The sequence below is a fragment of the Larimichthys crocea genome, chromosome XI (genome assembly GCF_000972845.2).
Source record: "Larimichthys crocea isolate SSNF chromosome XI, L_crocea_2.0, whole genome shotgun sequence".
Lineage (NCBI taxonomy): Eukaryota > Metazoa > Chordata > Actinopteri > Sciaenidae > Larimichthys > Larimichthys crocea.
In genome coordinates, this window is record NC_040021.1 from 24077899 (window position 1) to 24091360 (window position 13462).

Here is a 13462-nt window from a genome sequence, read left to right on the forward strand (position 1 = left end):
TATTACTGTTACCAACTCCATGCATGACATTGCAAATAGTAGTAACTCGTAGTGTATGGGTAGACTGACAAAGTGATTTTAACAAACTGATTCTCAAAATTTCAATGACACGGCATATTTATGTGTTTCATGTAAAAAACGGCAACTGAAGGTTATTGATATTACAGCAGCCAAAGCCAGATAAAGCTCTAGCAATTAGCTAATTTAGCAATTAATGCTGAAGCTATCTGTCCATCAATGGTAAATCACTGAGAGTTACAGTGGAGCAGCATCAGGACATCAAGGGGGAAAACAGTATTATTATTTTAATAACAGGTAATAACAGGTGAATATGAAACATACATTTCAAGAAATCATTTTCATTTGAAGGAATAATAATTGTAACATATTTTATTCAGACTCAACACCTAATGCTACAACATATTTAAATGCCACAATGGCTACAACATCAACATTAAGGATAACAAGTACGCATTTAAAATAGGTTAGTTGTATACAATATAAATAATTCAGTCTCAGTTGAAAACACAAAAAACCTACACATTGTTACAGCCTCACACAAGATCATCCTGGTCCAGTTTTGCTTCCTAGTAAAGAATAACATGCAACTATAAAGTCATTTTTACAGACACAATTGCTACAACTACAACACCCACAGCCTCTCCAGCAACCACTCTAAAAAGTAAAATTAAAAATATAACATGGAAATGTAGCTTTGTTATGATTCCTTCTGTTTTTATAAGTGATGCCACACTAGATGTACAGTGTGCTAGAGATAATAATAATAAATTCAGTAAATATAATCATCCTAGATTCAACTCTTCAATCGACAACTTTTCAGTTGATCATACATAATTTTAAAATGGTTTTGTCAACTACAGATGCTACAACAGGTGTGAACACAACAGCACTTACCACAACACCAACAATGATCATAACAAGTGAGTGCTTAAAATGATATTTTACCTTATCTGACAAGGCAGTTATTGACTTCACTGATTCATCAGATTTCACTTTTCAGTTTAACATAAATATTTTAAAATGGTTTTGTCAGATGCAACTACAGATGCTACAACAGGTGTGAACATAACAACAGTTACCACGACACCAACAATGAATGTAACGAGTAAGTGCTTAAAATTACATCCTACTTCATCTGACAAGGCATTATAACGAGTAAGCGCCTAAATCAAGTTTTCTTGCCACATACACAATCTACACGGTACATTGACGACACACATAGTTGTTTTCTTTTGCAAGCTGTTTATTGTAGAAGGGTTAGGATGCATCTGATCACTGCAACACCCTTAACTTGACCAACAATCGTATTTACCAGTGAGTTTTGGATGTAAAGGGCTTCTTGACACTTCCCCTTTGACAATTCCATAGTGTAACATGCTACCACTTCCTTCCTTAACAGGACAGTTAGCATGTCAATTAAGATCATGTGACATACTTGAGCAACACAGTTTAGTAAAACTACACAGTCGTTTTCTATTATCAGTTGTAATACTGTAAAATGTTCTTGTCAGATTCAACATCAGTTGGTACAACACCTGTGAACAGTACAACACCCACAATGTCACCAACAAGTAAGTGTTTAAAATAACATGTTACTTTACTTTTTCTTGTTATAACAAAGCAGTTATTTGTCTTCACATTTCAGTTGATCATACATAATTTTTAAATGGTTTTGTCAACTACAGATGCTACAACAGGTGTGAACACAACAACACTTACCACAACACCAACAACGACTGTAACGAGTGAGTACTTAAAATGACAACTTACTTTATCTGGCAAAACAGTTTTTGTCTTCATTGAATTGCACACTTCACTTTTCAGTTGAATATACATAATTATAAAATGATTTTGTCAGATTCAACTACAGATGCTACAACAGGTGTGAACACAACAGCACTTACCATAACACCAACAACGACTGTAAGGAGTAAGTGCTTAAAATGACATCTTACTTTTCAATCATTAGTGGTAAATGGCGCTGGTCTACCGTCTTTAAAAGACTTGCAGCCATGCAAGGTGCCAACTGCTCATCTGGAGTGCTTCCTATTGAAAGTGCTTTTCCCCCTTCCTGATTTCTTGTTTTTTTCATATTACATTTTGTCACACTTGTGTTTCAGATCATCAAATTTTAATATGAGATAACCTGAGTAAATAAAAGATGCATTTTTTAAATGATAATTTCATTTCTTAAAGGAAAAAAAGATGTCCAAACCTACCTGGCCCTCTATGTTAAATCATGAATTAACTGTGATTGACCACACTTTTTTGAAAGCTAAATTTCAATTTAACTACCCATCAAGGCCTCATTACTACCAGTCCTGTTGAATCAAGAAATCACTTTAATAGAACTTGTTTGGCAAAGTGAAGTAGGTTAAAATATCTCAAAAAGTAGCTCATCATGCCACAATGTAAAGAAATTCGAGAACAGATGAGAAACAAACTAATTTATATCTATCAGTGTGGAAAGGGTTGCAAAGCCATTTCTAAAGATTTGGGACTCCAGCGAGACTGGCCTACCAAAATTACTTAGTGTGCATCAACGACCCATCCAGGAGGTCGCAACAGAACCCAGAACGACATCTAAAGACCTGCAGTCCTCACTTGACTCAGTCAGTGTTCACAATTTAACAATAAGAAAGAGACTAGGCAAAAATGGCATCCATGGGAGAGTTCCAAGGTGACCACTGCTGACCAAAAAGTACTCTCTTGCGTTTTCCGAAAAACATCTTTTGGGAAAATATCCTGCAGACTGACGAGACAAAAGTTTACGACTGCTAGAAATGTTTGATTTCAGTTGTTGCCGCCGAGGATGGCACAACCAGTTATTAGGTTTAGGGGGCAATTACTTTTTCATATAGGCCCAGATAGGTTTAGACAACATTTTTCCCTTAATAAATGAAATCATCATTTAAAAACTGCATTTTTTATTTACTCGAGTTATTTTTGTCTAATATTAAAATTTGTTTGATAATCTGAAACATTTAAGTGTGACAGAATGTAATATGCAAAAAACTAAGAAATCAGGAAGGGGACAAATACTTTTTTACAGCACTGTATGTGTGACAATTCCCACTTTGGCATTTGTTTGTCAATTTCACTAACTCACATTCTTTTAAAAGTTTTTTTCACGTTGCACAGTAATCACAAGATAAATGACAATTGTCAAAAGATAATTTTGCAATTGCATTTCAGATTCAACACCTGTTGCTACACCAAATAGTAACACTACAGCAACTACAACGCCAACAACTGTTACAAGTCAGTGTTTTGAAATAATCGTTGCAGTGTTTTTCTTTGTTTAATGGGCATTTATTATTCATAATATGGTGAAAGTAATAAATGGGCTTCTTACATATTCTGAGCAATACCACTTTGTCATTAAATGGTCTCTACAGACTCAACACCTCATGTGATAATAAATCAGAACACTACGTTACAAACACCAACAACTACACCAACAACTCAACAGTAAATTATTCTATATGTAGGCATTTACAACACTCTCCAGTGTTTACATACATCTCTCTTTCAAAGTTTTTTCCTACCCTGAATGTTTTTTTTCAGTTATCATTCACAATTATACAGTATATTTATTTTTTCCAGAGTTACTCCAACAGGTGTTACAATACTTGTCACAACACAAACATCCATTTTAACATGCAATTACTAAAAATGATATTCATTATATAATTGTCATATTATAAAAATTTACTAAATAACAATGATAAAAGTATATAAAAAAAGTATATATTACTATCATTACTAGTAGGTATTGAGAAATTGGTATTGGTTTACATTTGTTGAATACTCTTCTGTAATTTACTTTTAGTGAAATAAGCAATGAGGTACTCTCCTGGTTGAGAAAATGTTAAATTTATTTCAACTTTCAGGACATTGACTTTAATTTCAACATATTGTTTTAAAAACATATTTGAATATTGTTCTTGTTAAAATGTGGTTTGATAAAATATGTTGTAATAAAACACATTGAGATTTGTAATTATCTGCACTTTACACTTGAGGAAGTTTCTATTGTATTTTTACTTACTTTTAAACTCTTGCATTTTCAGCTACTAGAGTGACCAGCCACAATACCACATCCAGCTCCACAATCTCAGAAATTACCTCTACTCCAGCTCAAACCACAGCCCTTACAACAACTACAAAGTCTACTACCACTACCCCCACCATGACCACTACCACTGCTCTCACCACGACCACTACCACTACCCCTAGCCTTACTACAACTACAACTACTACCCCCACCATGACCACTACCACTGCTCTCACCACGACCACTACCACTACCCCTAGCCTTACTACAACCACTACCCCCACCATGACCACTACCACAGTTACTACCACTATCTCCACCACCACTATCAGCACATCTCCTACACCAGAAGTTCCAGGTATGTTTTATCAAACGCAAAGTATGTCTTACATTGTGGATGACTCTATAATAGATACAACATTATTATTTGAGTTGTGCAATTTTGTGGTCATTAGAACTGAACTACCCATCGCTCCAGTGAATCTGGCATCTGTCAATTTGAGTGTGACCCTGTGCATGTGCGTGTGTGTGTTCCAACAGGTGCCAGCCTGAAGTAATTTCATGTTCAACGTGATCAATAAAATTTCTAAAAAAAAAATCAAAAAAACATCTCAGTAACTCTTCACAGACGAAGACTAGACTAAAAGACCGTTAGAAAGGAGAAAAGGCACTAGAAAGCTGTGCATATATTCAAATACATTATTTAGAACTTCACATAATTTATGGCTTCAGTCTGCAATACTTAATAGTGTAACGTTCAAGTGTAGCCCTGTTAACTTGCAAATTGTTCTTAACTTTTTAGCTTGCTAAATGTTATTTTGTCACCTTTCCAACATGAACCATCAGCTAACGATGCTCTAAATGTAATTAAATTTAATGATGTCTGTCGAAATTTAACAGATAGTACTACTATAATAATGGGGACAGGCGATACTGTATGTGCCATGGTCTGCCAACTTGGCTCTACGATGCAATTAAATGCTAATCTGAGACTTGAGACAAAAAGCACAAAATAGGGTACATAATTAGTAATTATAATGGAATAATGCTGCTTGTGTCCTTGTGTCCTGTCTGCCTTTTCTGTCGTGTATTTTTTTCTCTATATCACAAAAAAATAAATGTATTATTCATAGTTTTCCTCGCTTTTCATCTTTTTCAAATAAACAGAATTTGATGTGGAAATGTCAATCAGATTAGAAAAGGAATTCACAGCAGAATTAAGTGATGCAACAAGTTCTGCATACAAGGACCTTGAATCACGTATTATTTCAGTGGTAAGTGTCTTAACACCTTATTCAATTCTAACTTTTAGCTTCTAGATATGGAACTTTTTAACTGTTTTTAGTTTACGTGTTCTAATGTTTATCATTACCCTTATGTTCCCACAGTTAAAGAAGCAGTATATCAGAATCACAGGATTTAAGCGTGTTTTTGTGAAGGCATTCAGGTATGCTAATTCTAACGCTGTCACCATTCAAAGGCAGGAATCTGTAAACATTTTTCATCAAAAATTTTCATTGTGTTTGTTCTTGCAGACAGGGAAGTGTAATTACAGACTTCGTTGTTAAAACAACACAAATTATTCCAGATGAATTTGCCGAAGCAAATGAAAAACTCCCAGAAGCAATGAAGCCTATTGCAGTAATCAATGGCCCAGTTACTTCAGTTTACAACAGTATGTTCAGAAAAGCTAATGTTTTGTCATTTTTTACTTAAATTTGATTGAATTCCTAATTAATCTCTCAATCTCTATCACTTTCTCCAAAGATCCAACTCCATTCAGCTTTCCAGGCGTCACTTATACTGGCAATAGCATGATGCTGACGTGTGGCCATGACAACATTGATGTGGGAATCTTTCGTTCTGAGTGGAAATTTAATGGACGAGTAATTCAGAATAGAAATAGGTTTGAGATAACTGATTCTAGCACAAAGTCTAGTCTTACAGTTAACAACATCATCCTTGCTGATATTGGTAAGTGAAAGCTACCTGAACTCGTTAGAAAATAAGTAGCTATATACACATATGGCCATCAAAAAACGAAAACGAAAACAAACAACAAATTGCAAGTCATGTCAAATTGGAACTTTAGGAATATTATATATTTAAGAATATTGTCTTTTCTGTTAGCGTTAAATGAGTTTTCTGAATTGACTTTTAAAGTTGATAGTGAAATTGTGATGCTTAAAATATCACAAAATGCAATGTTTAGCCATCGCATTTTAACATTAATTGTACTGAAGACACACTACTCTAAGTCAATGTATCAGTACTAAAATATTTAGTTAGAGCTAAATATAGCTAAAATTGAAATACAGACATACTGAAACTTTTCTGTTTCTTTTCTTTACAGTATACTGATGCAATCATTAATACTTACTTCTCTTACAGGACTTTATGAATGTACTCTGAGAGGCAGGGCAATGTATCTCTCCCAAAATGGACGTGTAACAGGAAATATTATCAAACAAGCTCCCAATGTGCAACTACAGAATAATGTTAACGTTAAATGTGTAGAGGAAAAAATACAACAACTGCAGTGTTGCGTGCAGTCCCCATATAAAGTCAAGTGGTTTCAAAACACAGCTGTTTTACTTACAGGTAAGTATGTTTCATGCAAAAAAATCCTATATTCCTTAGCCTTGTTTCCATCAACATATTTTGATTTTGATACAGACAAACAATGTTGTGACATTTTTTTCCTTTTTTAAAAAATAAGTTAATGTTTTTTAATGTGAGATGGAAACACTTTTTCCGAATAAGTTCTGACATAGTGAATATTTAACTCTTATAAGCAGTTTCTTCGCAGTCTCCTCAACATTCCCATCACTTTATAATACTACAAAACATGGACATTGTATCTGTGATGTGACACATAAGTTTGTGAAGCTCAGAGTGTGGTGGCTCTGGCTTTCGTGATCAGACCTGCATCTATTGGCTCCCCACTAATATAAAAACAAACAAAGATGTGGATCGTGGGTGTAGCTGAGGCGGGCTGAATACCTGGTTGCGTAAATAAGCCACCTGTAATGGCATCCACCTCTGACCATGCTCTTAATTATGCAAAACTTTAAGCCATAATACTAGAAAAAATTCTAAAGAAATTTTGAGTGTGCCTTACTCTGGCCCCGTCGCCCCCATACATTATTATTGACACTGCTCAGCAAATTCAGAATTAATTCAACAAGCTGTGTCGTCATTGCCTTTTTAATGGGCTCTTATTTTGAAGAGATTCTTATTTTGAAAGAATTCTGTCTTGTGTGTGTGTGTGTGTGCTTGTGTGTCTGTCCTGTCTGTCTGTCTGTGTGTGTGTCTGTCTGTCTCTCTATCTATGTGTTTGTGTCTGTGAGAGAGAAGGATAAAATGCCAAGCAACCAGGGTCAGCTGCAGGCCAGAGTAATTAGGCACAGGTGCGCGCATGCACTCTGTGTCTCTCCTCTGAGACACACAGAAAATCTCTATGAAGCCCCTCGAAGGTGGCCAAAAATACCAAAAAAGGTGTGCTGCAAACCAAAAGCTGAAATGACCATCAACATCCTCATCTCGTGGACAATTTGCTTGCCGATTTTCAGGCGAAAATTGTATAGAATTTGGCCTTTGTCTCCATACTATAAAGCTTGAAAAGGCCATAAAAGCTATATCTTAAAAATGTGAAATGAGCTGAAAACAGTAGAAGTGGTACAATATTGTGTAATACTGTAGAAATAAGGTAGAATTGTACAAGGACCTTGAATCACGTATTATTTCAGTGGTAAGTGTCTTAACACCGTATTCAATTCTAACTTTGTAAATTGTAAAGTTAGGTATATGTGTGTATGAGTAGAATAGTATGAAGTGGTACAATGTTGTATAATACTGTAGAAATTTGTATGAAAAGGTAGAATTGTAGAAAATTGTAGAATAGTATAAGAAAGTGTGAAATTAGCTGAAAAAAGTTGCGTGTCTGTCTCTGTCTGTAAATAGCTATCAGCGTGTCTGTGTGTGCTTGTGTCTGTTAAGGAGAGACAGCCTTTTATTTTGAAGGAACTCTTATTTTAAAAGCCTTATGTCTTGTCTCTCTGTCTGCCTGTCTGTCTGTCTGTCAATCCCTGCTCTGTTTCAGTGCTGTTACCTTAATGTGACCTCATACCTTCACTGTTTTCATGTGTAGTAGTATAATGTATAGTGTGCTCGCCCTCTGGGCACCCACACCATAATAAGCGTGGTGAATAGTATTTATAGTGTGCTGTTTCAGGCACATGCAATAATAATAATAAAATTAAGTATGGGGAATATTAGATGGTGTGCTCTTTCAGGCACACTCAATAATTTAAACAGGTGAGTTATATAAAAAATCCCCCTCAAGTGGTTGTTTGAGAAAGGCTGGCACATGGTTATAAATCATCCATGATTGCTCCAGACAGATTTAATGCAACCTTCCGCACATTAATACATGAAACAAAGAGAAATGTCATGTTTCCATCATATTTCTTGCATTGTTTTTCACTGGTTGACTTTCGTCATCTTGTTGCTGCTTCTTTTCCTGGTTTTCTGACTGGAGAGTCGATGCCACTGACTTTTTATCTAAACCAATATTTTATACTCACATAACAATAGTAGGTAGAAACAACCATTCATTTGCATTTTCTTTTGCAATATTACTCAAAACCTGGTTCAAATTTCCAATATTTGGATGGAAACACAGCTAATATGACTATGCTAAGAAGCAGGACACAGCTAACATTCGTAACTAACAAGCTGTTAAATGTTCACAGAGCCCCCTGAGGACGGAGAAACCTATTGCATCAAGCATAATTACAAGCTAGAAAGCTGCATCGGATTACCACAAAAAAAGATTTTTAAATGTAAGGTAGATGAACCAAAGGGTTATGAAAAGACAACAGAAATGACAATCTTCACGACTGGTAAGAGCAGTATTTGAAATGTGACTATACTGTCCCTGACATTTTTTGCCTCTTTGTGCAATACTAACTGAATATTTAACTCTTAAGATATTATATGTGATGATGCCCAGTATGGGCCTGGACGACTACAAGACATATCAACCATAGCATGTGGAAACGGTCAAGAAGGGAGCAAAACTGCGGTTTGTCAGGAAACAAGAGAGTGGAAACTTATAGAGAACACCTGCATCGTAATTGAAATTAAGGAATTATTAATTGAGTCACAGGTAGGTGATCTACTGGGAATAATTGTTCCCATTAAAAACCAAATAATGCAAAACACCAAATCAGTTATGCTATACAGCCAAACTCCAGTGACACTTTATGTACAGTATATAACACTTTATAGTATTTAGAGAGAAAGATCTTTGCATTTCTCATGAATAGTTTGCAATCTCATACTAATAAAATCTGGTCTCACAAGTAATTTGCTTCTACTGTTTCATTATATCAGGATTTGGTTGTGGAGGAAGTGCCAGAATTTGCAGCAAATCTAAGTAAAGCTGCCCAGAAAGACAAGACAGAAATTGCAAATTCATCTGCAACTGTATCAGCTGTCGTGGACATTCTAGATACCATTGCAACCGTTTCCACCGTTACAGATCAATCTGTCATGGAGGTAAACCATGTCTGCATCATCTTATCATCTGCATCCTCTTAGTAAATAATGTATGTGGGATGTTCCCCTAACACTAATATGTCTCTATCTGCAGAATGTACTTCAAACAGTTGATGTCATCATTACTGAGGAATCAAGAGAGTCCTGGGCAGTTCTGAATGCAAATCAAACCCGCAATGCAAGCTCAGTATTGCTGGGTTCACTGGAAAAGCTTTCTGATGGGTTGGTTGGAGAGTTTACCATCGCAACTTCTCGGATCCTGCTCAACAGAACCATTTTTAACAACTCCTTTAGTGCAGATCTGAACTCTAGCATTTTCATACAAATTCCAGACACCAATGTTACCAACGTCTTTATCACCACCATAACCTTCTCCTCCCTTAATAATGTTATGCCAGTAAGAAACACTAGCTTTAATGCCAGCCTCTTCAACACCAACATCAATGAAACTGTCACTGATAATGCCATTAATGCTGCAGTGGTGCTAGTCCAAATAGGCAACACAACAATTGACAATGTCACTCTGAGTTATAAGAAGCTCAACAAGTCCCTGTCACAAAACCCACAGTGTGTCTTCTGGAATTTCAAACTCTTTGATAATCTAGGTGCTTGGGATAATGAGGGATGCAAGTTTGTTTTGGACGTAAATGATACAGTAACCTGCAGCTGCAACCATCTCACCTCCTTCTCACTTCTGATGGCAACAGACATCCCTCAAGAACTCAGAGATCTTCTGGATTATATAACTTATGTTGGAGTTGGGATATCTCTGGCAAGCTTAGTTATATGTCTCATTATTGAAGGATATGTTTGGAAGGCCGTTACCAGGAATAGCACAGCTTTCATGCGTCACGTTTCCATCATTAACACAGCCCTGTCCCTATTGATCGCTGACATCTGTTTCATCATTGGTGCCTCTATTGCTAAGAACCCCCTTGAAAATCCTGGGGAGGACTATCAAGTTCCAATTGGACCATGCAGCACAGCAACTTTTTTTATGCACTTTTTCTACCTTGGTTTGTTTTTTTGGATGCTTGTATCTGGCCTTCTGCTCTTTTACCGAACAGTCATGGTCTTCTCCCACATGTCCAAGTCAACTATGTTGGCCATAGGCTTCAGTTTAGGCTATGGGTGCCCTCTGATTATAGCTGTTATTACTGTTGCTGTCACAGCACCAGGAAATGGATACATCAGGAGATACGATGCTTGTTGGCTCAACTGGATTGAAACAAAGGCCCTGCTGGCAATGGTGATACCTGCCTTGACCGTAGTTTTTATCAACATTTTAATTGTAATTGTCGTCTTGTTCAAAATGCTGAGAAGAGGTGTAGGAGAAACAGCCCCAGCAGATGAAAAGCATACACTTGTAGTCATTGCAAGATGTGTGGTCATTTTGACACCTTTATTTGGACTAACCTGGTCTTTGGGAGTAGGAACCATGGTATCATCAACAAACAAAGGAATCCACATTGCATTTGCATTCTTCAATTCACTACAGGTATTTGCATTCAATATGGTTGTAATTTGTATGTTTACAAGGCAGTATTCCTGTGTAGTAAAACATTGTGGATTCTTTCCTTCTGATTAAATGTGCATGTTATCTGTCTTCCCTCAGGGTTTCTTCATTTTAGTGTTTGGGACACTATTTGATTCAAAGGTATGTTGACTTAAAATAATCAATCTGGGAATTACACCTTTTACTTGGTTGCTGAGGGTTCAACATACATACATTGCATAATATCCTGAAAGTGTTACAGTCGGCTAAGGTGTGGCTAATTTTTGCCATTTGATATACTGTTGGGTGGTTTGACTGTCATTTAATCATATTCATGTGGGTTTTGTGTACAATCTGCAAAGTAACTGGTAACCACAGCTATCGAATAATGTAGCTTTGTTCTGTGTATAACTACTGAACTTGAGTAAATATATAGTAATATTCAATTCTTTCCACCACTGCCATGCTCATGTCTGTGGAAGTGCAGTGCTAGAGACAGGTGGAAATGAATTTAGGCTAACTTCGCCCACCTGCCAGAAACTCTAAAACACAGTAATGAACACACTGTATCTGGTTTATTTAATCTGTACAAAACAACAAGTTGTAGTTTTATTGCGATTTATGTGGTGGATGCTTGACAACAAACAAGAATCAATGTTAAATAGTAGTTTAGCTAGTAGCTAGTAGTTTTAAATACTGTTTATCTAATTGCCTAAGTGCACAGTGGTTGAATACTTCTGATTTTCATATTGACATTATTTTTGATTGTGCCTGTAGATCCGCTCTGTCCTATCAAGGAACCTACCTACATCAAGCACAGGTTCTAATCCAACAACAGTGAGTGATTTTTTTCTTCATAATCTCACAACTATAACATTCTTTGTTAATATATCCTACTTCTAGATTAATCTACTGGTTAAATGCTAAAGAAAATATTATATCTTGAAGAAAAGCAAACATTTTTGTTAAAATCATGAAATTTTATATATATTTTTATTTGTCCAACGATAGAGTACAAGTCTTGGTGTTTCCTCTCTCAGTGGACTAAACTGGATAAGTCGACTGCGTGGAAGAAGATGTAAGTTTTTGCTTCAAAATTTATTAACTTATCTGTTTCCTTAAATGAGCTATCTTAGTAACAATTTATTTGTCTTTTCAGACATCTACCGTGTGTCAGAAGCCGCAAACTCAAACAGCAACACTGGTGTATCAGAATCATTTGTTAATATATGAACAAACACAACGATCTGTAAACTAAATTTATTTCATTACTGATTCAGTTATTCTGAGATTTTTCAGTGCATAACCTGAAACCATGCTTTCTATGACAAGTTCAATTGGATGATATTGTAAACGCTAGTGCAACAAACATGATCAGTAAGGGGTTAGGAGTTGTGTGTGGTAGTGAGGTACCAAACAAACAGCATCACAATGTGGTTGTATGACAATGTTACTGTAGCTGTTTTTATGATGAGAAGCCCTCAGAAAGCAATTGTGACATATCTGAATTGTAAAGTTTAATTAAACAATTTTGTGACTGAAACTATGACATGTAAATTGGGTTTTGGTAATGTGTAACTAATCAATAACACAAGTTTGCTAAACAGCAGTCAAAGTGCAATGTCACAAGCATAAAGTAGCTCTGGCTTTGCCATTGTTGTTGTAGTACACAGGTTTTCTATCACCAACAGAGGGCTGTAATGTACTGTTTTATTTTGTTTTTTATTGGCTTATTTGACAGCTGGTCAAGAACATGTGCATCACGTTGGTTAATAGTCAAATTAAGAAATGAATGAATGAAAATGAAATTTGATAAAGAACTAAAAATGCTGACTACTGTTCATTGTCCAAATGTGGTAGTGAACTTTGCTATTGAACGTGTATAGTAAAATCATATATTTTTTTAAAAATAAAAAGCTCAGTTTGAGTTGAAACAGTTTGAGTTTGTGTGTGTGCGCGCACGAGAGAGAGAGAGAGAGAGAGAGAGAGAGAGAGAGGATTGCATTATGCTTTGTGTTGCTTTGAATGTCCAACTTCCCGTGTCCAACACATTATGAGATTTAGATTGCTCCTACTACCGTGGTGCCTTTACGTCCAGAAGTTATTTTAATAACTTTGTTCAACATGTTAGAGCCTTCCTCTGGTGGGCAGGCAAACACCAGGAAGGGTTAAGACAGAGTTCGTGGTCGGAGACAGAAAGCTAAAGAGTTTATCCGGAGAATGACAGGGCAGGTTAGTCAGAGGCAGTCAAGAGGCTGGAACCCATAGGCGTACTGGAATGGGGACAGGACCATGGCAAAGCTGGTCAAGGTGTTGTGAGCATATTC

The 13462-nt window shown here is 36.1% G+C and overlaps 1 protein-coding gene across 1 annotated transcript in view; it reads left to right on the top strand.

The window, feature by feature from the left end:
• Nucleotides 1–12971, top strand: part of adgrf8 (adhesion G protein-coupled receptor F8) — a 34007-nt gene extending 21036 nt beyond the window's left edge. The window contains exons 37-56 of the mRNA XM_027284326.1: nucleotides 882–941; nucleotides 1055–1126; nucleotides 1533–1592; nucleotides 1707–1766; nucleotides 1880–1951; nucleotides 3217–3282; nucleotides 4095–4436; nucleotides 5246–5352; nucleotides 5467–5525; nucleotides 5614–5753; nucleotides 5846–6052; nucleotides 6470–6679; nucleotides 8833–8982; nucleotides 9070–9248; nucleotides 9476–9640; nucleotides 9735–11138; nucleotides 11256–11297; nucleotides 11913–11972; nucleotides 12147–12213; nucleotides 12295–12971. Coding sequence (XP_027140127.1) covers nucleotides 882–941; nucleotides 1055–1126; nucleotides 1533–1592; nucleotides 1707–1766; nucleotides 1880–1951; nucleotides 3217–3282; nucleotides 4095–4436; nucleotides 5246–5352; nucleotides 5467–5525; nucleotides 5614–5753; nucleotides 5846–6052; nucleotides 6470–6679; nucleotides 8833–8982; nucleotides 9070–9248; nucleotides 9476–9640; nucleotides 9735–11138; nucleotides 11256–11297; nucleotides 11913–11972; nucleotides 12147–12213; nucleotides 12295–12368 — 3596 coding nt within the window. The 3' untranslated portion in view covers nucleotides 12369–12971. The remainder of the gene's footprint in view (nucleotides 1–881; nucleotides 942–1054; nucleotides 1127–1532; nucleotides 1593–1706; nucleotides 1767–1879; nucleotides 1952–3216; nucleotides 3283–4094; nucleotides 4437–5245; nucleotides 5353–5466; nucleotides 5526–5613; nucleotides 5754–5845; nucleotides 6053–6469; nucleotides 6680–8832; nucleotides 8983–9069; nucleotides 9249–9475; nucleotides 9641–9734; nucleotides 11139–11255; nucleotides 11298–11912; nucleotides 11973–12146; nucleotides 12214–12294) is intronic.
• The last annotated feature ends 491 nt before the right edge of the window (nucleotides 12972–13462 follow it).